Consider the following 24,967-nt stretch of genomic DNA (forward strand, 5'->3'; position numbering starts at 1 on the left):
TTATATTTATCTCTTAACTAAGCAGTAATAGTACACGTCACCACATTTTCATTTATACGATAAAGCTTTTCACCCCTTTTCACGTCTGAAAATATCGAGAAACATCGAGAGCTGTGTTTTCTACCTTTCGCTCTCTCTCCCTAATAGACCATTTTCGTATTCTCGGTATTGAACTGGAACTAGCTTGCAATTGAGGCTAATGCGGGGGAATATCATTAAAAAGAGCGTCATGCCATTTGCATTTGAAAAGATTGCCCGCATTAGCCTCCATTGCAGGCTAGTTCCAATCCATAACCGAGAATACGAAAATGGCCTATTCACACCCTTTCCAGTTACAGTGGGAAGGAACACGGAAACCACTTTCACAACTCTTTTGTAAAGTCGTTAATATATTACTTGTCTTTTGAAGTTTTCGTAATACATGTATACTAAGGCGTCACGAACCAAATGAGACGAAGTATCGCTGGTGTACACTTATTAGCATGACTGAATTACGGATGTCCACTCCTTTATAAGCCTGAACTAATGAAATACTTATTCTCCTTACTGACTGCTATGCACGTCTTTTAACATTAGTTAGGAGAACTTAATAGCACATCAAGACAATATCCTATAGTAGACGATATGTTCCTATGTACTGCCTCGCAATCTAACTTCACCCTTCCTTGCTGTCAGTGTCCTTTCTCTGTTCATGCAGTTCAAATATTTTGTTTGCAAACTCTATCGCTTCTTCCACACCCTCGCATTTGCTCTTCCACAACTCAGGAATCTTATCTACTCCCCAGTAAGCTCCACTTATCGCTCCTGTCATGCTAGCAATTGTGTCGGTATCGCCTCCTAAGGAGATGGCATAGTTTATTGAGTCATCAAATGACACTTTGCCTTTGTGAAGGAACGAAAAGATTGCAGCAGGCACGGCTTCCTCAGCTCTTATCCCATTGCCGAACGTTTCCACGACAGTCTTGGTTTCCAGCTCATCACCTTTACTTAGTAATTCCTTCATCTCTTTGATTTTCTCAGCATAAGAAACAAATTTCTTTGCCGGGTGCAAAGGCGTTCCACTGTGACCACTAAGGAAAGAAACATGACATAAGTGAAAATGGTTACCAAATAAATCTACAAAAATTAACATTAGTGTCAGTAGTGTTTGTGTGTTGATACATGTGGGACACGACTACAATTTTTTAAGAATCATGATCATGAAATATCTTCAAAGAGTAAAGCTTTAGCCCCAGGGGGGGTACTCCGGCTTGTAAATGACGGGGATGATAGAAGGATTTTTTTGGGTTTGAAATTTTCGATTCCGGGATTTTTTTTGGGTTGGAAAATTTGGCAAGTATTTTTTGGGTGACTTGATTTAAATAGGGGATTTTTTTGGGTATCAAAAACGAACTTAAGTGCCTTGGCGAATTTATGGTAAATATTATTGCCCCTCCTGGCAATTTAGGGATAATTTGACAAGGGATTTTTTGAGGGGTTATTTTTGGTCCAGGGATTTTTTGGGTAATGTCGGAAGAGTTGGGGATTTTTTTGGGTGCTGAGTTTTGCCTCCATTCGATCATCCCCGTCCGCATTTACAAGCCAGAGTACCCCCCCCTCCTGGGGCTTTAGCATGAAAGATGTTCCAGATAAGATGTGTCATACATATGCAAGTGATTCGTACACCTGCGAGAATGTTAATCAGTCAGTAATCAAAATAGCCTCCTTCATGTACACAGACACTCTCTGTGCTCATCACATAGTCTCTCCTCCCCCACCACAACCAAATCTGAAAAAATGTCTGAGTTCTCACAAATAACATTTTTTCTGCATATTCTCATCCAATTAATCCTAGCAGCATGCAGAAGATTGCAACATTTGAACCTATAATTAAATGGCAGCCCCAGTAGCTCACTGTATAGAGCGTCTAGCCAGTGTGCTGATGGTTATAACTTCAACTCCTGTTGGGAAAACTCTGAATTTTTTCAGTCCCGTAAATTCTCTGTTAATTAAGCCCTCCTCTTTATAAGTCCCCCGGTCTGGAAGTTCATTTTTTTTGATAAGCCCTCCTCTCTAATAAGCCACCCCCTTCCCTAGATGGTTTTTCACTTCATATACTATGTTTAATTTTTTATACACCCTAACTGATATCTAACTGATATACAATTTGAAATAAGCCCCTCCCCCCACCCCTCTCCAAAGGGTCCTAAAAACAATAAGGCCCTGGGCTTACTAGAGCTTTTACAGTAGACTGTGTGCGTACTCTGTTGCATGCTCTTAATGCACGTAAAAATAACGAGCAGCAATGATGTAAAATGCAGCACTAAGGAATCTCCTTAAGTGGGAGCTGGTTACTTTCAAAAGCATGGCTCAATGAACTCCTTGGTGTTTTACTTTAAGCCATTTTTACATATACAGTGTATTGTTTTCAAAACCAATCAAAATTGATCCTGCAACAGAACTTTTGGGAGTGGCTCATTTCATCAAGTTTGCACAGTAAGGAACAAAGACTTGATGTATGAGACTGGGTGGGTACTCAAAGAGACTGCTACCAATACCCCTTTCTTGGGATGGTGGACCCTGTCAAAGTACAATGATTTTGACCATTCCCTAATTGTTATTCTCATTTTCTGAGAGCTGGCAGGTGTGGTGCACTTACCTATCTTCTTTTTTCTCACTGGATACTTTTTTCTCTTTCTCAAGTTCTTCTGCTAGTTCAATGAGCTGATCAATGAATTTGTCTGTGTCCAAGTTTGGTGGTTCCAGGGGCAATGCTTTAAACACTGCCTCTGCTTGTAAGATTGCTCCGTTAACACCATTGATGTGAGCATGTGTGATTAAAGCATTCTCTCTGGCATTCTATTCCCGAAGACAAAAGGGAAAAATCATTTATGATTGGAAAGTAATTTGCATGATTGTGCATGTACAGTCACCCGCCTGCGGACACCCCGCAGCGGACAACAGACCCCGGCGAGGAGGACTGGAATGACCCCGCGGACCCGCAAACGGACACAAACGACGCCCCGAGCGTGTCCGCTATAACGGAGTTGACTGTAGTAAGGTTCTAAAATATTCCGGTTCAAAGTTAAAAATCTCAAATGAATGATCATGTAGCTGTCTGTAAATACTGCATGAGGACAGAATGAAAAAATTTGATAATTTTGTAAACTTGGCCAGAATGCAGACACAGTAAAACCCCGGTAACTCGAACAACCCCGCTAACTCGGACAAACTCCTATTTCCCTTGGATTTGACCCCACTTTTCAGTCACTTTTACTCGGTTAACTTGAAAACTCTGATAACTCGATCTAAATTTTGTTTTCCTTGGTCAAAATTTGGGTCAAATTTGCCCCGATAACTTGAATTCTGGCTCTTGCAGCTCACCACTGATGCCCATTGAAATTCCTGTTAGCTGTTCTTGTCTTGTAATCGGTTTTAAACACTAAAACAAACACTACAGCAATTTGATTGTAATTAGAGCAACGAATAGATCACGTAACTGACAGTCATTTTCCACTCTTATCATAAAAATGTATGATCGTATGAGAGTTTCTGTAAATGTAAAAAGAAAATGGTGAAGGGCAGCACAGCCGAGAAGCAGGCAGACAGCACGAAACAGAGGAAACAAAATTAAATGAACAAACATGGACCCAGGAGGAGGCAGACCAGGGCACGCGGACGAGGACGAACCGGCACACCGAACAACCAGCAGGGCAGGGGCAGGCGAACGGGGGCCCCGGAACAACACCAGTGCCCAAACCACTCGGTCACGCTTGCCTCCTTCTGATGAGATAAGTTTAATTTGCACTGTACTGTGTACTGAAGTGCTGAAAAATTGATAAACTATCAACTATTAACTTGGCAAATTGAATATTGAATAGACCCCGATAACTCGAAAACCAAGCTAACTCGAAAAACCTCGAACTGTTTTTCATTTCCCTTCATAGTTCGAGTTACCAGGGTTCTACTGTATAGTTGAACTACTGATCTTATCTTAGTTCCTGCCCCCTGGTGGGGGAAGGGCGGGAGATGAACTACTGATGATGACTGTTTAACGGCTCTTGCATCTGTTTTTTTACAGGTGCATACAGCATAAATCACACCTGAATAAGCGTTGTTCATTTGCTTGTACCCATTTGGAGATTCCACGAAATATCAATACCCAACCATGGACGGCTTCAATATTTTAACCCCACCCCCCCCCCCTTGCCTTAAGAAATTCCAAAATGCATTATCCCCCCCATGCCCTTGAAAACTCCATAAGCGTTAACGCCCCATCCTGTTTAGAATTTCCATTTTTTTGTAAAACCCTTTGGAATTACTAGCAGGGTTCGAAAATACACCCCATTTGATGTATTTTACACCAAATTATTTCAAGTGACTCCACTTCTGTGAAATTCTGGGATGAAAATTTAAAAAATAGTATTTTTTTCCCTTACCCTTGTTCAACAGATACAACCTACATTAAATTTTCATTGCCCCAGACTGGTACAGCATATTAAAATAAAAATATCATGTGAATGTATCAAGTGTAACTATTGACATATCTGCCATTGAAATTGAGCCTTCAGGGTTGTAATGGTTATTCGGTTTATCACTTTTATGGTCAAATTCTATTACATTTATGGTGAGTAAGTTTATTACATTTATGGTTAAAAATTATTACATTTATAGTTTGTATTACGTTCATGGTTAATTTCTATTACATTTATGGTCCATATTGTTTTTATGGTTTTTATTACATTTATGTGTGATACAGTCCCCTCTGGAAATCCCAAATCTGAAAACCCCATGCCTTCGGAATCCACTTCAAATAACTCCGTTTGCCCTTGGAATTCCAAAAAGCCACCTGTTGTATAGACTAGTTAACAATTATTCCATGAGCATGCGTTGGATATTAGATGGTAGATAACCAACGAGGCACGTAACGCCGAGTTGGCTATACGATCTCATATCCAACAAGCGCGAGTGGAATAATTGTTTTATTAAAAACGCCCAAAGAATTGCAATATCTGAGCTCCCCAGCTTTTTTTGTTGACCCGTATCAGCCACCATATTTGTGGTCAATGATATATGAGCTCATATACCATTACCTGTTAACCAATCAAAATCCAGAAATTGCAATATACCATTGCTAGTTTTTAATAATTATGGATATTTTCTGGAATCACCCATTAAGTGGTGAGTCATGTACATGTATACTCCTGGGCAAAGAGAGGTAGTAAGAAAGTAAAAATGCCTTGCCCAAGAAAGAACACAACACATTTACCACGGCTAGTGCTTAAACCTGGACTGCTTGATCCAGTAAGTCCAATGTGATAACCATCAGGTCACCGTGCCTCTTGCATGTGGAAGCTTTATCATATTTGCACTTGTTACAGAACATGTGTGGCTAGGCACAAGTGTTTGGACAGTGTGAAGTTACCCACAAGAAGAATGGATTAAAATAATGCATTATTTGCTCCACTCCTTTCAGTTCGGATAACTTGCATCACCTCGCTTTATACTACTGAAATGCTAAGCTGCAAAAGTTAACCACGATCACAGATATTTCTGATTTCACATGCTGACTACCTGTTCCTAGTGTACCCTGGTCATACATGTACCTTCACACCTGTTACATGTAACCCTTCCTGGAAACCTGTACTGATCAATCAACGCTCCTCACCTTTTGAACTTCTGCAGAGTTTTGACTGAAAAGTGCAACAGGTGAAATCCTCATAGCTGCACCGTTACCAAAGGAACCCTGTCCATCAAACTGACTCCGAGCCGGAAGTGTAACGTCTTCGGGATTTTCGTCCCGCAACTTCTGAAACACCATCCCGACAGCTGCGCCGTAGCCACGGTTAGGTTCCCTGAAGAACTCCTCCACAAACTCCTGCGCCATACTACGGTTGTCGTATTTCTTTTGCTCTGTTAAAGACTTGCAGATCGCTCGGGTCATGGCCGAGTCGTCTGTGTAAGAGATCAGTCCTCTGTTGTCTTTGATCTTGGTTGATGTGTACTCGGTGACTTCTGCCCATGGAAGAATGCAAGAAACGCCTTCGTAGTGAGATCCAAGGCAATCGCCGACCAAGGCTCCAACTAGTGTACCGCGAAACTTGTTCAACATTCTACTCATTTTGGTACAGGAAGCTTTTCATTTGCACTTTGCAATCATGCTTTTTACTTCTCTATCATCAGCAGTATCGAGTCCACTCACCTGCGAGCTTCTATTGCCTACGTCCTCACCTGCTCGAGTAAAGGCTTGATCAGCGGTCCTACTACAAATCCCATAAGTCTTTGCGAGCATATTTTCAATCATGGCGGCAAAAGTTGTTCTCTCTTCGTGTACCAAGGTGTTCTTGTCTCGTCAGTTTTCGAGCAAAGTGCCCTTTATCTCGAAGACTTCACTTGCTAATTCGAGAATAAATAGATATAGCTCAAGTTTTTCACGCTCCTTCTCAGAAACTGTCGGAAAAATCAAGGAAGCATTGGCTACCAAACCCAAGGATACGCTGAGAAGCAAAACCAGCCGACTTTTCGTGGGGACAGGGCAATATTACGAACACGAGACCAACGAACGAGTAGTTATACTGTCACTGGGAGACGATGAGAATACGAGGCCACCGTTAATGCTGCACGATACTACCCTACAGCGAGATGAGGTGGAGAAATTGGAGCAAGAACTGAATTCTCTTCCATCGGTTGCCTCAGTTCATTCTGGCGAGTTAGACACTGTACAGGACTCGCCTTGGAAATTTGGATTTGTTGTTAAACCATCTTTTTCGATCTTTTCTGCTTCTGGATTTTGCTGTCAACTTCGGCAATCAGGCTCAGAGGGAAGGTATTTTAGAATCTCTGATGAACATCTGCATGAAGATGTACCTCTATCAGACATTGAACATGTCCAGGTCTCCCTGACCCCTGAACCTTGGGAAGAGCGGAAACTGCAACTCAAAATGAAGAATGGAGATGTTGTTAGTGTTGTCGAAGACCGTGAAGAGAATGTCTCTAATGAAGATGGCTTGGCTTCTCTGATGCTTACCACTGAATGGATGGTTAAGGCTGCTGGTCATATGTGTATAACGGCAAGACAGTTTGGAGACAAGAAAGTGTCTCTAAAACTTCCTTCTGTTCTAAGAGCTGATGTCAATCCTTGGGTTGCAATGAGAAATAGAATATGGGCCGAAAAAAGTAATGAAAGTTGAGAATATAAAGGAATGCCTACTAAAAAATATACACAGGTAGGGTGCAATAACTGTATAACATTCATCTGTAGACACTCCTTAAAGAAATTAGCTGTTGTCCCCCCCGGGCGGGGTACTCGCATATGAAAGTGACGGGGATGCTCGTCGTCTTGCTTAGGGGTGTAAATTTGGGATTTTTGGTCTCGCTTAGGGTGTTCCGGGCAAAACACCCAAAATGCCAATATTTTTAGCCATAATGGTCTCGTTTAGGGTTACACACGAAGAAATATACAAATATAAATTGTATTCTTAGTTTTTTGGTATCTTTTAGGGGTCAAGAAAAGCTTGAGCCACACCCAGATTGGTCTCCTTTAGGGGTTCTTTTCAAAATTTCTGACGAGCATCCCCGTCCGTTTCATGTGGGAGCCCCCCCCCCCCCCCCGGGATTACATGTACCTTCTTCAGCATTTTCTTTGTGTTTGCTGCTGTTCAGTGCCTTTCTGCGAGAATCGATGCATTATTGGCACCCATGACAACAAAATTTTTTTTTGAAATTTGCATCCAGGTGGGTCAACACCACGCAGGTTTTCTTACCAGATTGCTAGACCCCTTTACTTGTGTACCCCTGAGTGGAGAGAAATAGTTGATAGTGCAATGGGTAATTCCAGAAAAAGACTACAGCCCTGACGGATGGTACATTTTTTTGAACCCCCCCCCCCTTTCTGCTTGTACATGTATTTCCAGGATGGCTAGTCCCCCCATACCACCCAAATTTACAAGATCAAAGATCCCCCTTCCGCCTGGATTTACATTATTTTTTTGCAATGTAAAATCCTACGGGTATATCGTTTACGATTCCAGGTCATGCCTGTTTTCAGAAGGGCTGTAAGCCTGTTCGGCATCTGATACATCAACTTCTTATGATCTTGGCCATGATTTTCGTTGTGTTAATTTCCTTCATTTTAAAAATTTACCACCTCTTTGCATTTATTTTCATTTATTCAAGAGTACGGTTGTTTTCCTCCAATTCTTGTTCATTTAATTTGCGTTAAAAATACCTTAATTACATGTAACATGAGTGTTTTAAATGAGGAATGCGACCAGAAATAAGCATTTACCAAGTTAACCACACGAGTGGGTAGTCAGCTGTCCGGTGGTCGCGGTACAGCCTGGGCTCAGTGCGTTGCGCGGGACGCGTGCCGGGGTCAGGATGCAGTTTCCCCTCCCTCCCCCCTTTCCTGCTTCTTAGTTATCATTTTTCCTGAATAGGTGACGGTGTCTGGGGTGTGGGGGCCTGGGTTTGTTGGGAGCCAGCCTGGCAGCATTCATCTGGGGAGGGCCGGCGACCTCAGGGAGGCCCTCCCGGGCCCAGGCACCCATCCTCCATATCACGAGGCAGTGGTTAATTTCCAATAATAAGTTATATATTCACTCCCATGTCGCTGACTATTATTAATTAATTTTCTCCAAGCACTTGCATTTAACTTGGACTTTTTACCATATTCTTTCCAATGCCTTATTTAACTGGACTAAATATAAACTTGATAGCCTGGTGGGTGCATGGTGCATGCAAGTGCTTTGTTTGAACATAGATACATTTAACACATTTGCTGAATAAACAAACATCCTTGTAAGATTTCACTTCAGCAGAAAATTTCCTCCCTGATGGAAGGGTTCATTGCTATAATAGAAGCTCTGTTCACCTTTAACAGACGGCCATTTTCCTTAGAGGGGCACTATCACTGTTGTTTTTACCCCATTTTTTGTCAAAAGGGTGCTGAAATTATCACAAGTAAATGATACAAGCAAACATACATAAAATCCATCTACAGTACAACACCAAGGTGGAGATACTGATTAAAGTGAATTGTTGATACAAGGGATAGCATGTTGTATTAATTTTTAGTGATTGTTCTGACACACATCTACATCTACATTTTTATGAAGTCGGTAAAAGTCCATTTGGATATCACACCAACGTCTTAACATAATTACAGTGATTAAAAATAGGTAAAATACAATATATACAAGGGCAGAACTTGAAAACGTCTTCCAGGCTTATTCTATTTGAGATTGAAACCTTATGCATGCCTAAGACAGATTTTTTTTATTTCCCTATTTGAATCTACATAATTTCGGGTCTTGATGTGAAAAGAAAAAAAATTTCTGTAGCGGTTTTCCTTTACCGTGTTTTCGCCGTTTAAAAACATGAAATTTTATTTCTGGTTGGTTCAAATACCACGTTAAGCGGGGAACTGGGGAGAGCTGTGTTGCTACGTGTCACCAGGAACACATTGACATTACCAGTAATTGACATTATCTTTTATTGACATTATTTTTCTAAATGACAATTGACAAAGAAATGGACTTACATGTAGATATCTTGGTTGTTGAATATTTTAGGGAATCCACAATCAAAACTTATTTAGAAAAATGTGTTCACGGTGACACATAGCAACCCAGCTCTCTCCAGTCCCCCCTCCTGGCGCTGTAACTGACCCAACTGGAAGTAAACCTTAACGTTTTTAAACAGCAAAAAGGTGGTGAAGGGAAACTGCTACAGGAATTTTTTTTTTCGCTTTTTATATCAGGACCCAGTGTAGATTCGAATAGGAAAATAAAAAAAATCTGTCTTAGGCACTTTAAGGATGTGCATGAATGCTACATTTGGTGGTGCTAAGAAATTCTCACAGGGATGGATCCAGGATTTTTCAAAGGAGGTTGCTGTTTACAAATACTTTAATAAACCACTGAACGCAATGATCACACAACACAGCTCCACAGTCTGGCGAGGACCTAGCGTCTTTTTATAGAAAATGGGGGGGGGGGGGTGTGAGGGGGGTGGATGCTAGCAAGAATTTTAACTTTATTTTAGCTAAAGCTATCAAGAACACTTTTTACACCATAACCAGTGTTAGTCCAGTGTCAGTCCAAAGTCCTTATTTCCTACATTTGTATTTGCTGCCACAGCGAAGTGAGCCTGAAGCGCACGAGTGAGGCAGCTCTCTAATCGGCAAAAGGATTACTTTATGGGGCTTGCAATCGCTTTTTTTCTTCAAAACGCAAGGAATTGTGGTCGGCGGAAAGATCAAAGGTGCAAGGAATTGTGGTTATGCGCGAACGGAAGATTTAGGATGCGCATCAAAGGTGCAGGGAGTTGTGGTTATGCACGAAAGGAAGATTCAGGATGCGCAGTGGAGTTCAATGTGATCTTTGTGCTAATGCTTTGTTAACAATGGCGTAAGATCCAGACGAAGCTCGGATGTGCGTCATTCTTCTTTTCATAACTGCATTTATGCGTTTATGATTGTAGAAGCCACAGTTCATTCTGCAAATACAGGAAAATAAATGGTCCACATGCCGCGCGTGCCATGCGACATCAGCAAAATGAACCTTCGTCACTAGAGGAATAACGAATGGAGACCAAATGAAATGATTTCCAACATTAGCTGAATGCTTTGCATTTCAATATTGAAAGGAAGGAAATTCGCCTTTCCAGGGCTTGCCCTTGGGTCATTGCTGATGTTAGCGAGTGGGAAAAGCAACTTTTCATGACAGAAACAACCACCTGAAACGTCTGCTTTCACTCACTGTAATGAATCCATTTTAACAATGAGTAACGCAATGACTTCATAATCCTTATCTTTCTCATCAGAACATTGCCCTAAATATGGAACATGTGACGATATTCCCACTACTTGATCCTACGGAACTTTTTAAAGGCACAATATATAGCATTAAACTTGGAAATACAGTTACAAAAACGGAACAACTTTTCGGTGTCAACTTGGCACCATTACTCTCATTATCATTTTTGACACCTCACTGGAATGACATCAACACTGAACAGTTACGATTTTATTTATTCTATTCCGCACCTTTACTTTTAGTATAAATTCATTTTTTTTCTCATCACATACTTGATAATGGTGCCACTCACAAAATGTCGTTCCATTTTTTTCGCTAATCTTTATAGTTGAAAATATATAGCAATGGAAAATTTCCATGATGCGCAAAGTATTTCTCGTTACTTTTTAGTGCGAGCAAATTTTTATTGTACCCAAACGCCAAACCAGGCACCAGCGCCAATTTGTCGGCCTCGTTGATTGTGTTTTGATATGTGACCAGGCGTGAAGCAGGATTTCAAACAAGTGACATCTTTTCAGCGCGCACAAAGTAAACTGAAACATGTTAAATACTCTGCTTTTCAAGGCAAATTTTGTAAAAAAAAAAGTTCACTCGAATCGACACAAAGTTCTCTTCAGTCTAATTTTACTGCAGTGACTTGTTATGTCACGCAACAGGGGAAGTAGCCTGGTGTAAAACTTTTTGCATAAACCAGGCAGTGCTAATGCTGTGCGTCACCATACATGACCCGGCAAAAGTATACACGAAAGTGGATCCTGCCTGGGCTCTTGGGCAGACTATAAAATCATAAATTGCTTCCTGAGGAATTATGTCAAAGTACACGTCTGGTAAACTTTTATTAATCCTACGACACCTTGCATCGATCTTGCCCACAATTCCTAACCTTTGACTATTACTAGTATATTTTTATTGAAGATTATCAGTTTCCATAAGTCTCCTTTACTGTATGTTTATACTTCCTTGATATAAGTTATTCCAAAAGTCAACACCACTACATATGGACTAAAATGTGTAAGGTATACTGCTGCCAAGGCATGGAACTTGATCCCCGACACAATGCGAACGATGGAGGCTTTGCGTTTAAGTCCGCTAGCGTTATTTGATGTAAAATTGTAAATAGTTTCTTAACTTTTTGTATTTTCTTTTTATTTGTTCTTGTTTTTGTCTCTTTTGTTTTTCTCGGCACAATACCATATTTTTGCTAGGGGCCTTGACTAAATCAGTTACTGCAAGCATACTACTAAATCGTTCTTCCCCTTTGGCAGCACTTCTACCATTTAGGTATACTAGTTATATGTGTTTATTTTCATTTTTCTGGTGGATCAAGGAGGGTGGCTAGCCCCCCAATCTGCTGCCTGACTGTAACCTTCTACATGTAAAATTTAAAGAAAGAGAGATAGTATTTGAAAGCATGTCAGACTTCCGATCAAGCAGTCAGGGTTCGAACTCTAGCTGGGGTCATTGTGTTTACTCTTACAGTGCCTCTCTCCACCAAGGTGCATAAATGGCCGTTTTCACACTAGAGGATAGACAAATGGTCAAGACGGACAAGTCGTCTGACAATTTGTTCATCTAGTGAAAAAAATTGGATGGACAAGTCGTCTTGTTTTGGCTGTCTTTAATTCATATCAAGACGGACAGAGAGACAATTTTAAATGCAAATGGGCCTGACACCAGCAGTGGCTGCATCTGGCTTGGTTACATGTACATTGCATGTGGAAGAAAGATAACATCAGGCAAAAGCTAATATAAAGCATCCTTAAAGCATTTGTTCTTCCGTTTAAACTGGCCTACAGAGAAAGAAGAATTATCTAAACCCTCAGCGCTCATACTGGCTTTGAACTGGACTGGTCATGAATCTTCCTAAAGACACTCCTGATTGCAGTTTTTGCAGCCAAGTAAGGGCCCTAACTCAATCTCTATTGTCATTTGAATACACTTGCCGATAGATTTGGGTTTTCTTGACACTTTTTTAACCCCCTGCCGAACAGTTTGTGGTTACCATCATTTTGATTACCCACAAAACAACACGCTTTTGCTAGTGTCACTTCCTTTTGAGATAAAAAAACGACCATTTGTTTGTCTAGTGTGAATTTAAGACAGTTTTTAGGTGACTTGTCCGTCTAGACGACAAAGCTGTCCTTGAAAAATCATCTTCCTAGACGGCCCAATCGTCGGACAAATTCGAAGGACTTGAAAATGGCCAATGTGTAACAGTTACTGGGGAAGGGGGGTGGGGAAACCCTGCATCGGACTAGAATCTCAACCAGGAGGGGAAGTATAAAATATGCTTACACATAAATGCTTCATGCTATTGACATCAGAGATAAACATTGGCCTGATGGACAATAAGTCTTGAATGCAAACTTCCACTTTTATTAGTAACATGTAGCGGTTTAAATTTTTCATACCAGTTTGACTTTTATTTTTCACTGTCTCATATTCATTATGAGAAAAAGGAAAAAAAATATTAATCTGGTTTATAAAAATTAAAAAAAAAGATAAATTTAAACCAGAACATGTACATGATCCAAATTGTATGAAAATGTGGCATAGTAGAATATTCCAAGTACCTACAATACACATGAATATACCTAAATTGTTATGATAATATTCATTTATTATTTCCGGTACTTAGAATAGTTTCAAGATTAAATAACCTTTACAAATGTATGAACTGTGTATTGTTATTGCACTTAGTCTTCATGTACATGTATTCCTTGTACCTCAGGATGATGCCCCAGACACCAGAGGCCACAGCTAATCACCTATGTAGGCCATGGAATGTCAAGATGTGGCAACATCTGTGTAGAAGAGTTTGCTTATTGTAGAGCTGTTGAGTGAGTAATCATTGACATGATGATGTTATGTCTTTTTGTTTGACTCACTCCTGCTAACTGAAAAAGTACTTAAATACACTGTGTAAAATATTATTGGAATTAAAAATAGGCATGGGGCCATTCCTTTGACTGGTTAATTTTACAATTGTTTAAAATGAGAGAGAGAAGCCTTTATTTAAATAGGGTTACTCCATCAGATGTATCAAAATGTCTGAGGTGTTTTTAGTGGGAACTTCATTAGGCTAGCATCCCATCCAAAGGGAGTAGTTACATGCACATAATCCAAAATCACTTATGCTTCAGAATGAGAAACCCTGGTCAAGTCTCTAAAATACTCTATCCCATCCCTTAATACCTGTACACAGTGATCCAGCAACTGAGCTATGAAGTTTTGGAGCTGGTTGAGCCAAAGTTCTTGTCATACTCATTATTTTATGACAAAAATCAAATCCTTTTAATTCTGAACACTTGAAAAAATGACTCACAAATGACTGGGCCATTATTGCTGGGAGCCCTTCAAGTATTTGACAATGCACACAATAATTATTATCAAACAAAATACATTTACTATCTATTCGTTTTTTTTCTATTCCTTATTTTTTTTTTTTTTTTTTTTTTAATTTTTTTTTTTTTTTTTTTTTTTTTTTTTTTTTTTTCTGGGGCGTTTTTTTATCTTTAAATAAAAAAAAAAAAATAATTTAATTAAAATTTTTAGGGTTAAAAAAAATATATAATAAAGAAAGAGAAAAAAAAAAATGGATACATGTATAAATTATTCTAAGTGGAAAAGATCAAATTGTAAAGATAACAGCAAAGAAAGCTCCCCCCTCCCCCAAAGTGTGAGACTTTAACAGCCTATGTCACTATGACCTTTGTGATACTGATGCGAATGCTTTACCAAATGAACTTCATATATTGAGGTGGCTTTGGGAGCAGATCCGTTACAGTTCAATTTATGCCTACTGTATGTTTAGAATGTAATAAGTGCATAATATGGAGGCTGACAGCACTTTTCAGCTCTTACACTTTGATGAGTCAGTGCTACAAATATTTATCAGTTACAGTCACAAAGTGGTATCCAACAACTGTCCAATCATTGGTAAACTGGTTACCATAGCAACAGTATAACCTGTTAAAGCACCCTTAATTTACGCTTTAAGTGCTTTAAACTCAAAAATGAGTTCGGTAACCGCCATTTTTTATTATTTCAGCATGTTAAGATACATCTTTTTACAAAGTTAAAAAAATTCCTTGGAACAGTTTCAGAGCCACCTTAAATTTTTGAAAATGAAAAAAGAAAATGAAAGTGATTATTGCAGCTATGTCCAGGACACTCATGCAGTAAGAAATGTGACCGACATTGCATGTGCCAAAAATCTTAATTCATAAATAAATGTATAAGTCAGACATGCATGTATCATTTGAAAAGTGTTGATCAGTGTTGAGTATTTTTTCATAAACCACACAAATAAAATATATAAAATAAAGTTATAGCTTTAATAGAAATGGGTTTGTTATGTAAATGGGAAAAGTATAGTAGGTATTTCCCCGCCTAAGGGACTTTTTTTTTCCTGGTTGTGTGCAGCTGTCAGTTTAATTTTTTTTTATCAGCTGAAAGGATACCCCCCCCGCCCCCCCCCCCCCCCCCCCGGCCACACACAAACACACTCTAGGATTGTTTGAAATGTGACTTCTGGAATGGGTATTTCTTGCGTTTTGGAGTCCTTCTGAAAGGATATTATGTTGTTTCAGTTTCCTTGAATTACTACAAAACGTGTTATAATCTCATCAACGTAGTCTCATCGTGGCCATATCAGTTTAAATGAATGTGGAGCCTACAAGCAAATACCGTTTATCGTGTTGCGCATCGTACTTTTTATCTATGGCTGGCTGTTTATATCCTCAAAAGTTTACCTTTATTGTCCGAAAACATGGTGTAAGCCGGGCTGGATCCGCGCCTGGTATTATAACAAATCAATTAGGGAGGTTTTCAGATGAATACTTCTATTTAACCCAGCATGGAAGAAAGTTTCCCCTCAGTCAAGTTATTAAAATATATCAAACCTAGTACATGTAAGCATAGTTCGGATGCTTTTACAGAGCTCGAAACCTGTTTTAATTTGCTGACTATGTTCTTAGCTTTTATTATCTTTTATCAGGTGTTAGTCGCGACAAATGTAAAACGAATGGGAGAGTGAGTTGGGAAGAAAACGAATACCTTTGTACCCTATGTACATGTATGTATGCTCTCTTCATGCTCTCTTCTTGAGGAATACGTGCTGCCTTTGCAATTACATCTGCAAAGGGTTAGATGTTCTAGTCTTCTCGGATAAGAACGGTAAACCGTAGGCCCCGTCTCCTGCATCTTCTGTGTTATGGTCCGCAGGGGACATTAATAGAACACTGTCACCAGTTTCACTTCAAAGACTCATGAGTTGAAGAAGCTACGAATAGTGATCCAATTTTGTTAAAAATCACCATGCAAGAGTACGCAAGCGATAAACAAGTGTTATTATTGTGATGCCATCAGGAACTTTAGATCTCAACTTGAAAAAGTCAGGCTGATTTTTTCAATTTTTGTCCTTGTGGACTGGAAAAACACCTTTAAAATTATTATGGCTCCCTTCTTCCTTCAACAACAATTTATTTTATATCTCCATCTTAATGTACTCGGTGCATTTACATGTACGAGAAGACCTATTCGCCAATTTTAGTACTTTTTACCGAAAAGCATTAAAATCCCCGTGACAGTGTCTCTTTGAAAAAACCCCACACTTAGCGCAAAGAATAGGGCACGGGGTTCCCGGTGTTGTGGTGTGGCCTTTAAACACGTATTCATAGGTTGGGTGGTGGGACGAGATCAAAATTGGACGCCTTTTATACTGATGTTGTGCTCTGTAAATGCGCCATACAACGTTTATCATTCATTGATTCATCCGCTTAGCCCTGTTGCAACTAATACAAACCTAAGACCGAATGTAGCGATTGGTTGCCACACCCGCACCATTGGCTACAGTAGTTTCAGGGTAAAACGGGAGAAATCGCACGATTGGGTAAAGAACAAGCAACGAATAATGTAGCTTTGTTATCAATTTTGCTTGTCGCACTGAATTTTCCATCGGCCTAGTATGGAACAGTCTGACAGGTCCTGCTGATTGTCAGGACTTGACCCCAAATTTTCAAAGGGTTAAAAACGCTATCCACCGGATAAATCATTATCTTATGAATTGAATAGTTTGTTTTGCTAACACTTATCCTCTGGATAGTGATTATCCATTGGATAGCTTTATCACCCTTTGAACAACCGGGGCCTGACTTCTTAGATAAGATAACGGAATTAAACACTTCTGCTAAAGATTTGGAAGTTTAAATATTGGCACGCATTGAACCTTGCTTTTTCTTTTCCGTTTTTTAATGCTTTGTTTTACGCTAGTTACTCTTAAAGTACTCCGTTTGCACGAAAATATGATAATAACTTGCTGCAAACTCGACCTGAACGGAACGGACGCAGTTTGTTCCAGGCTCTTTCAATAAGCAAAATAATCGAGCATGTAAAGGACGGCTTAGAACTGGGGAGAGGACGTAATCGTGGAGGTCTCCCACGCGGTCTTCTTTATCGCGCGCGAAGCCCTGTATTTCGTGAGCAGAACTTTCCACCTGTTGCGCGTGTCTCGACAGCATACGAATGTATCCACCCCTTGCAACTGACGACCCTTTCTTGCGACATTCGCATACAAGCTTGGAAAACACCAGATTAGGCAATGTTCCCTCCACGGTGCAAACGCTCACGTTTTAGTCGACTTGTTACGTGATGTTAATTTCGTCATCCGGTACATGGATCATTAATCCAGCTAATTACTAATTAAGTACCCTGCGATTGTCAAGCTAGTCCCAATGTCTAACCACAACACTCTTTGCCCGGCTATTAAATTCATAAATGAACCGGAACGACACAAATGGTTCAGTGTGAAATACACGATTTACAGTTTTCTAGAATCTTTCTACCAGTTCTAGTGATGTAAATCGTGTTAACACCGGCCGTGTTGTTGTCACACCTTCGCTGAAACGGAACAAAATCGACGCGTTCCACGAACGCTAAAAGCGTGGCCACGTACGCTGCCCCTTTGTTTGTTTGTGGCGTGGGATATTGAACGGCGCAATCCGGTTTCACCGCAGGAATCTCCGTTATATTTGTTTTGTTTCGGGAATCGAAAGAACTAGTATGTGACTAAATTATTTTGCGCCCCTGATAAAATCCACCCGCGTACTGTTCTAGTGATTTCTGTTTAGTTGTAAACGTGGATTACCGAGTTATCGTCGGAATCAACGAAAAAAAAAAATTCAGTTAAGTTTCCTGTTCAAGCTGGCTTTGAGTGGGCCGCTTCCCTCCGTCCGGCGCTGTAACAGTTGTAAAGGGAAAACGTTTTTGAATCAGTAACCATTTGAAAACTCAATAAATTGTGAATGATTGGTAGTTAATACACTAGGTAGCAATAGTTAACGTGTGCGTTTCTCATGTGGCAACTTTTACTGTTCAAACTAGTGTTTATGTACGCTAAGTGCTTCAACGGTTACTTTTTTCCGCATTACTCTACATGTATCTAACTACAAAACACCTGCTTTGTTAAACATTAGATCAATCTCAAATGGCACTTCTTTGTTGTTTTTTTTTTCTCGTTACTGAAAAGTTCACTATGGTTTTACGTCCGAACAGTAAAAGAGTCGATATTGCGCGCACGTTTCAGTCGTAGTATTGCGGTGCATTGACGTCAACGTAAAACTAACACGGATACATTTTCAAGCCGTGTCTTTTCACTGTTTAAAAACGTGTGTTTCAGCATATTTGCGTTTGTTCGCATTGTATAAGCTAAGCAGAACTTCTCGCTCCGATAAGTTTTATTTGTTTTTCTGTTTTTCTTGACGTCAATACATATCCATTGTATTGAAACACAGAAGAGCCCGAGGCTAAAAGCGAAATAGTTTCGTTCTTAAAAAAGGTAGCATGCGATTTCGTTGTTTTATCACTTGTTAGCCATCTTTATGTCGCTTGTTTTGACCGGAAAAGATAGATTTTAGGACGTGAGAGAGACAGGAATCGTTTGAATTACTTGTCACCCAAAATGTTGAGAAGGAAAGCGAAAAATTTGATGGAAAGATCGATATTTGAGAAAGGCATTTGATTGGTTGCCCTGCGGTCAGTCAGATTACGTCAGTTTTGCGTTTTTCGATGAAAAGGAAACCGCATGTTTACTTTTGACTTTGTCACGAACATCAAAGTGTCACGAAAAACCCGTATTATTTGATGAAAGGATAAAAAGTCTGGCCTCAGTGCAATATTTCAAACAAACGGCTTACACAAGCATGCCCTATTTACTTAACTTCGATGATTTACCTGATATTTTTTATAAACGCATGACTTTCGATCATTGCCACTAGTTTACACCGTAATCAGGAAAAATTAACTTCAGAAAACGGTAGTCAAGTAATCCGCTCATATCCAAAGCCCTTCCCCGACATCTTATCAAAGGGGTGTCGTGGTATACCTTTTCTCATGTTGGGCACGTTCTGGCTGAAACGTTAAGTTTATTGTATCACTATGTACACTGTGTGAAACTAATAACACATTGCTCTCTTATGGTATATTGTAGCTTAACAATGCCAGACCAAGTAGGTTTCGCCTGTTCTCTCCGTGACGAGCTGACATAACGTGAAACTCGTGCACCAGTCTATGTGGCTTTCTTTGGCTTCTCTCACAGTCAAGTCGCGTTTAATCAGATTAAACCAAGCGAGAGCTAACGCGCTTGTGTCGCCTGCAATCGGAAAGAATTGACAATTTTTAATCAGGATAGAGCCGATTTCTTACCCTTGTCACGGCATTCTAAGTCAGGGAGTCCCTCGATTATCGATTCAACTGATGGCAACCGTTGTGCACGGGGTGGGGGGACGCAGATATTAGACCCCTAAATCCCTCTCACCCTCCCCCCCCTCCCCTTCTACCTCAAATATTCGGTGCTTTCTGCCCAGGTGATGATAACGACTTTTGGATACAGCAGTGGGATCATTATTGGGTCTTGAGTGCAGTGCCTGCGAGAACTGAATTGATTTTAAGAACTAAATTAAAATCTTTTAGTGACCAAGATGTAGATGAGTTCAACGTTTGAAACACTTCAGTGAATAAAGAGGTGAAAAGGGACTGAATAACCTGACAAAACTTAAATAAGGCATAAAAACGGAGCAGAAGTGGAAACGGGAAAATTGGACGAAAATTCAAAAGCGGTCGTGAAACCTCTCCGTAATCTCGATTATTCAACTCCTTCTATTTCTCTATAAGTCCTCCTCTAGTGTCTACGAAGAGGGCATTCGTTAACCTGAAAGAAGAGTTTACGAATTAATAAGAAGAGTTAAAGTTACCTCTTGACTAAGTGGAATTAAATATTGACGACCAATTTTTCTACTAACAAGAGACTCTCGCGCGCACAGAGAACCAGTTGCTTTTATTTCTACGAAAAGTTTGCGAACAACCTGCTCCGCCGATGGTGATTACTGATGATCAATGGTGATCGAGGGAAGGAGATGAAATTTTACAAGGCTGAGCAAAGCCAGGGAAATAGGGAAAATAGGAACTGTGCTCTGTCAGTATTTGGGCACATGAACTGAATCATATGAAGCGCAATGATAATCGGTTTGTTATCGACTGAAACTCCTAAGTTCGAAATAATGACTCTCCTGTCTCCTCCCTCATTGCCAACATCGTTTTCAGGGCAGGGTACTAGTATCGCAAGGCGAAGGTAAATGTTGATATCTCTTGGGGTGGTTATAACAGTCAGTCGACGCTTTGAGCGTCACTCCAACTCTTTAGAGAGAAAACAAACATGGGGGAACATTTGACTCGTCTACGCCTTCAAGAGTACCGCTTAAATTTTGTTTTGTCTTGTTTTTTAGTTTCGTTTCTTTCTTTGGTTCTTCTTCATATTAAGCTGTGGTGTACAACTGTTTTCTCCAACACTCAACCGGAGGAAGTTTTAACGTTGCCCGGCGATTTCCGCCAACTATTAAATCCCACACAACTGCGGCTAGCTTACCCCCGATGAACGTGATCAAGTTGATAAGATTCCAAGTGTGTGGGGATGATGGTTCACTTGGAATTTTGATATTTGTGACGCAAAAAATATGCAAACTAACCGTTACACTACAGTTTACACACCCTCAGATGACGCAAGAGAGAATTCTTGCTGGAGTAGAATATACTGTCATCAAAACATTCAACAAATTTTTTGTCAAACCGCGATAGCTTAGAAGATCTTAGAACGTAATATTTACACGTAATTAGTCAGTTCTGTGCGAAAATTTCAGTAGTTGACTTTCAATCCTTTGAATAACTAAACTAATTTTATTGCTGAAGATGCTTACAGAAAATCGTTTGAGCGATTTATTCATCGATTATATTCAACTAGACGTAAATCATGTTCTCTTTACCAGAGGGCTTAGTGAAAGCCTGCGTGTGTTAACTCACGTTTACATAGCATATGGGCGTGTATCATTTCGACTCTCATATTTAGCTGCCACTTGAAAACAGAGACTTCTGTTCTGAAGTTCACATACGTGACTTCCTTTCAAACGTATATCAAACAAAAACGAGTGGTTTTTGCAAAGAGGGTGCGAAAATTTGAAGCATTGTGTGTGTTTTCATTTTTAAGGGAAGTTAGCTGGTCATTCAACCGTTAAACCCAAACAAATCATTAGCTGCCCAAGGGGGAGGGGACAGATTGACGTCCGTTTTACCGACCTTTGTCGCTCACGTTTTTTCTTAATGTGCAATTTTAAATGCAGGGGCATTGTTCCCCGGTTCCAGAATAAATTCATGGTCTTGTTAAAAATAGAAAACTTGGACAGAGTTCAAATTGGTTTTGTGTAGTGTCTGGGGCCATTTCTAAATGCATCTCAGAGAGGAATGCAGGAATTTTTCGCCACAGTTTACAGTGTATACTTTGGCTTGTATTCTATTCAGTGAGTTATTATGACAACCGTGTACCAAAACACAAGAAGTTCTCAAGAGTCAACAATAGAAATTTATGCTCAGTACTGAATAAGCTGAGGCGTTGATTGGTTTAAGGCTTTGTTTTGCTCAATGCTGCAGATTCGCGTTTCCGCGTTCCGCCGGCTTCTTCAACCAAACTTCTTTACGACGGAAACCACTAAGCCATTAGAATAATTAGATTTCTAGAGCCATTGCAGAAAGGGCTCTCTTTCATCACGAATTGTCAAAACCAAGAAAAAAGGCAAGTTATTCTTGCAAGAACTTGGTTCAGTACTCATATTGGCCAGGACGTTTGTTGCAGAAGTTACCTGTGCTTGGCTTTCGCCTTACAGTACAACACTCTTGACAGCTCTGTAACGGTCAAGCAACATTCAATTCAAATTCAGTTCACAGATGTTTGCCAAATTTTAACGATCAATAAAAAAAGATAAAGATAACATGATTTAGTCTCAGTTAACTGTTAGGAAAAAAGCGGAATTAAGGGCTAACGAGAATTCCGACCTCAAAATCTCATTAACAATGTTTCCAACAATAAATAGGAAGTTTGATTAAGCCGTTAGCCTCAAGGCGTTTTTGTCTGTGATGGCAAATTGATTACAAAGAAAGTTCACCTTCAAAGCTGCTAAAAAATTACCTGTCAAAAGTCTATATTTATTCAAAGCCAGAGTAAATTCATAGCACTACTTGTAAACTTACTTAAACAGCTGCAGTGCCACTTTAGGTTACACGCATTAAGATATATGTGAACAGAAGGTTTCTATCCAACTTAAAGTCGTTAGCGATGAACGGAAATTACAAGTTACGATTGTTTTAAGGACTACCAAAGTTAACAGCAATCAATGTGTAGCTTTCCCGCTTCCCTTTCACGTACCTTGTTGGAGAGTGATAGAAAATGCCATTAGACGTTGGACGTAACGGTGTTGCTTTTTGGAAAGCAAACATTTTGGACCTTTTGAACTAAATCTTTTTTTTTCAATCCTCTCTTGTTTTAATCGATCTATTTATCATACTAATACGCTATTTCCCCAGGAGACGGAAAGTTACTCAAAATGTGCAAAATTCTCTTATGACTTGGTGCCTTTTTGGTCTTTTACTGACTGTTACTTGCAAAGTTACAAATGACCTGTTGTCAAATGATCGAGTCCTAATCCTGCGAGCAAGAGCGCTTTCTTGCAGGCAAACCAGTCGTGTGAAATAGGTACTCAGCTGAATGTGAACGGAGAGGCCCGGCCTCTATCGCGCTCAAACGATAGAAATATGTAAAAAACAGGAAAAGGAATTCAAAAATAAGGTTCTTATTTTCACTGTTCAAAGATTGGTACTTGACCGGTATTCTGATGATTTACAAATTTTTTTGGAGCTTTACTAAAAAAGGTTCATGTGTTTGAAAACAGGTAAATACGGAACTCCTTGGCGCCATTTGTCAAAGCATTCGGTTCGGTTGCGGAGCGTTTGGACTTTGGAAGGTAAAAATACTCGTTTATTCGAGGGTAAGGAAATATCTTTACACTCAGCAACTATTTTATCTATCCTTATTTGAACGAAATACCCCGAAATAAAAAGAAAAACTGCCTGAGACGTTTGACCGCGGTGAAGGCCCGGCCAGCTAGCCGATCCGAAAAGGAACTGGGGCTGAGATTAAGATCAAGCAGTGAATGAAGAACCCCCGCACAGTTTATTTGGAAAAGATACATTTTGTTTCCGATGCACGATTTCCTTGATTATAAATGATATGATTCAACGGATTTGGCTGTTTTCCGTTCTATCAGAATCGTGTTTCAGTCTCTTGTGTGAACAAGAAATCAAGCACACCTTGAAGAGCAATTCAGAAAGGAAACATTTTGCTACCAATTCAATATTTCCGGAATTTTTGGAATTGCTGTTTTCCGTTAAATTATTTTCGTGCTTTAATCCTACAGTAGCTAGTAAAACCCTTTCAAAAAAGTACCTTTCTATTTGCAAGGAAGCACATTGTGATTAAAAAGCAACGGATTTGTCTTTTCACGTTGCATCAGTGATGTGTTTTTATTATTACTGCAAGTAAATAGTTTGCTGTTTTACGAAAGTTTTCTTTTTGTTGGGAAGGCAACATTTCCTTTAGTTGACTGAATCTTGATCATTTTTCAACACTTTTTTGTTTTGTTACTGTAGTTTCTGAGTAATGTAAGCAATTCGTGCTTCGAAGGTCAAAAAATGGTTTCCGGCAAAAGTTGTAAGATATATTTCTCACACTTGCCGAGTTGTATTGCTGACAGATCACTATTTGGTTTAGGAGAATCATACTCGAAACACATGCTTAGAACGATATTTTTCAAGCAGAAGCAGAAGCTGGTAGTGAAAGAGGCGGTTTCATTCCCTTTTGTTTAACTCCTTTTTCACTTTCCCCCAGAAAAAATATTGATCGTTCCTTTAAAAAAAATTGCATATGGAAATCAGCTTTTTCTACACTCGGCGCAATACACGAAACTTGCTAACAGTTGCATTTTGTGGTACGAAATTACATCACCAAATGAGTTTTAGTGGTTTTAGTCATAAAGCCGAAAAGAATTCGGTCCTTGAACTGAATGCTTGAAGTGATAGGCTAGTGATTAATGGTTGCTGAAACAACACCGACCATCCTTTTCCATTACAGTGTTTTTGAAATGATAACAGTTCTGAAACTGAGCTATCTTTATGTAAATTCTTTGTTTAGTTTGGATAAATGGTTGTTTGGTTTTTCATAGACGAGAACTTTACAGCATTTTACTTTTTTTAAAGTTCTCTGGTCAGTTTGCGTCAAGACAATTGGGTCGATTGGGTTGAATCATGTGTGTAATTTGAACATTAAACTAACGGTTCACAAACTATGTACTGATTACTGAGATCGATCAACATGAATTTTCTTCTTTTGTATCAAGATATTTTCAAGTCGACAGCTAAAGAAAATACCGAAAATTATCAGGAGACATTGTAGATGTCTCTGATGTATCACTGGTTTTCAGAACTAACATGAAGTAAATTTTTAATAACAGGAAAAAAGTGTCAACCAACTACTGAACAAAGTTGCTTGAAGTGTAGGAAAAACATTGACCTAATTAACTATTTGTATTAAAATACGTCATTTGCAATATTGGGTCTACAACTGGACACTTAAAAGACGCACGGAATACTGTTTTTATTGAATAATCCGCACCCGTTCTACTGCTGTCTTTGTGACTCCATAATTAGAATGTCTCGTAAACCATCTTCTAATCAGTTCTACTAACATACTTTCGCAAGTGTACATTTATGATGTCTAATCATGATACGAACAA

General features: G+C 39.5%; 2 protein-coding genes across 2 annotated transcripts; one reads left to right on the plus strand and one right to left on the minus strand.

The window, feature by feature from the left end:
* Window positions 1-369: 369 nt before the first annotated feature.
* Window positions 370-6,151, minus strand: LOC144643549 (ADP-ribosylhydrolase ARH3-like). Its single transcript, XM_078502850.1, has 3 exons — window positions 5,648-6,151; window positions 2,639-2,838; window positions 370-1,070 (listed from the first exon to the last, which is right to left on the minus strand). Exons 1-3 carry the CDS (start codon window positions 6,098-6,100, stop codon window positions 656-658), a joined length of 1,068 nt encoding a protein of 355 aa, XP_078358976.1. The 5' UTR covers window positions 6,101-6,151; the 3' UTR covers window positions 370-655.
* A 98-nt stretch (window positions 6,152-6,249) lies between these two features.
* Window positions 6,250-13,757, plus strand: LOC144643565 (uncharacterized). Its single transcript, XM_078502872.1, has 2 exons — window positions 6,250-7,205; window positions 13,528-13,757. Exon 1 carries the CDS (start codon window positions 6,282-6,284, stop codon window positions 7,167-7,169), a length of 888 nt encoding a protein of 295 aa, XP_078358998.1. The 5' UTR covers window positions 6,250-6,281; the 3' UTR covers window positions 7,170-7,205; window positions 13,528-13,757.
* Window positions 13,758-24,967: the final 11,210 nt, after the last annotated feature.

This window comes from Oculina patagonica, chromosome 2 (assembly GCF_052425735.1).
Source record: "Oculina patagonica isolate OP01 chromosome 2, crgOcupat, whole genome shotgun sequence".
Lineage (NCBI taxonomy): Eukaryota > Metazoa > Cnidaria > Anthozoa > Scleractinia > Oculinidae > Oculina > Oculina patagonica.

Bases quoted from the DNA above. Each gene is read 5' to 3' on its own strand.
- LOC144643549 (XM_078502850.1), bottom strand. From the start codon at position 6,100: ATGAGTAGAATGTTGAACAAGTTTCGCGGTACACTAGTTGGAGCCTTG. The intron at 2,839-5,647 runs GTGAGGAGCGTT...CTTCGGGAATAG, and splicing joins ACTCTGCAGAAGTTCAAAAG to AATGCCAGAGAGAATGCTTT. The intron at 1,071-2,638 runs GTAAGTGCACCA...TTCTTTCCTTAG, and splicing joins AGTGAGAAAAAAGAAGATAG to TGGTCACAGTGGAACGCCTT.
- LOC144643565 (XM_078502872.1), top strand. From the start codon at position 6,282: ATGGCGGCAAAAGTTGTTCTCTCTTCGTGTACCAAGGTGTTCTTGTCT.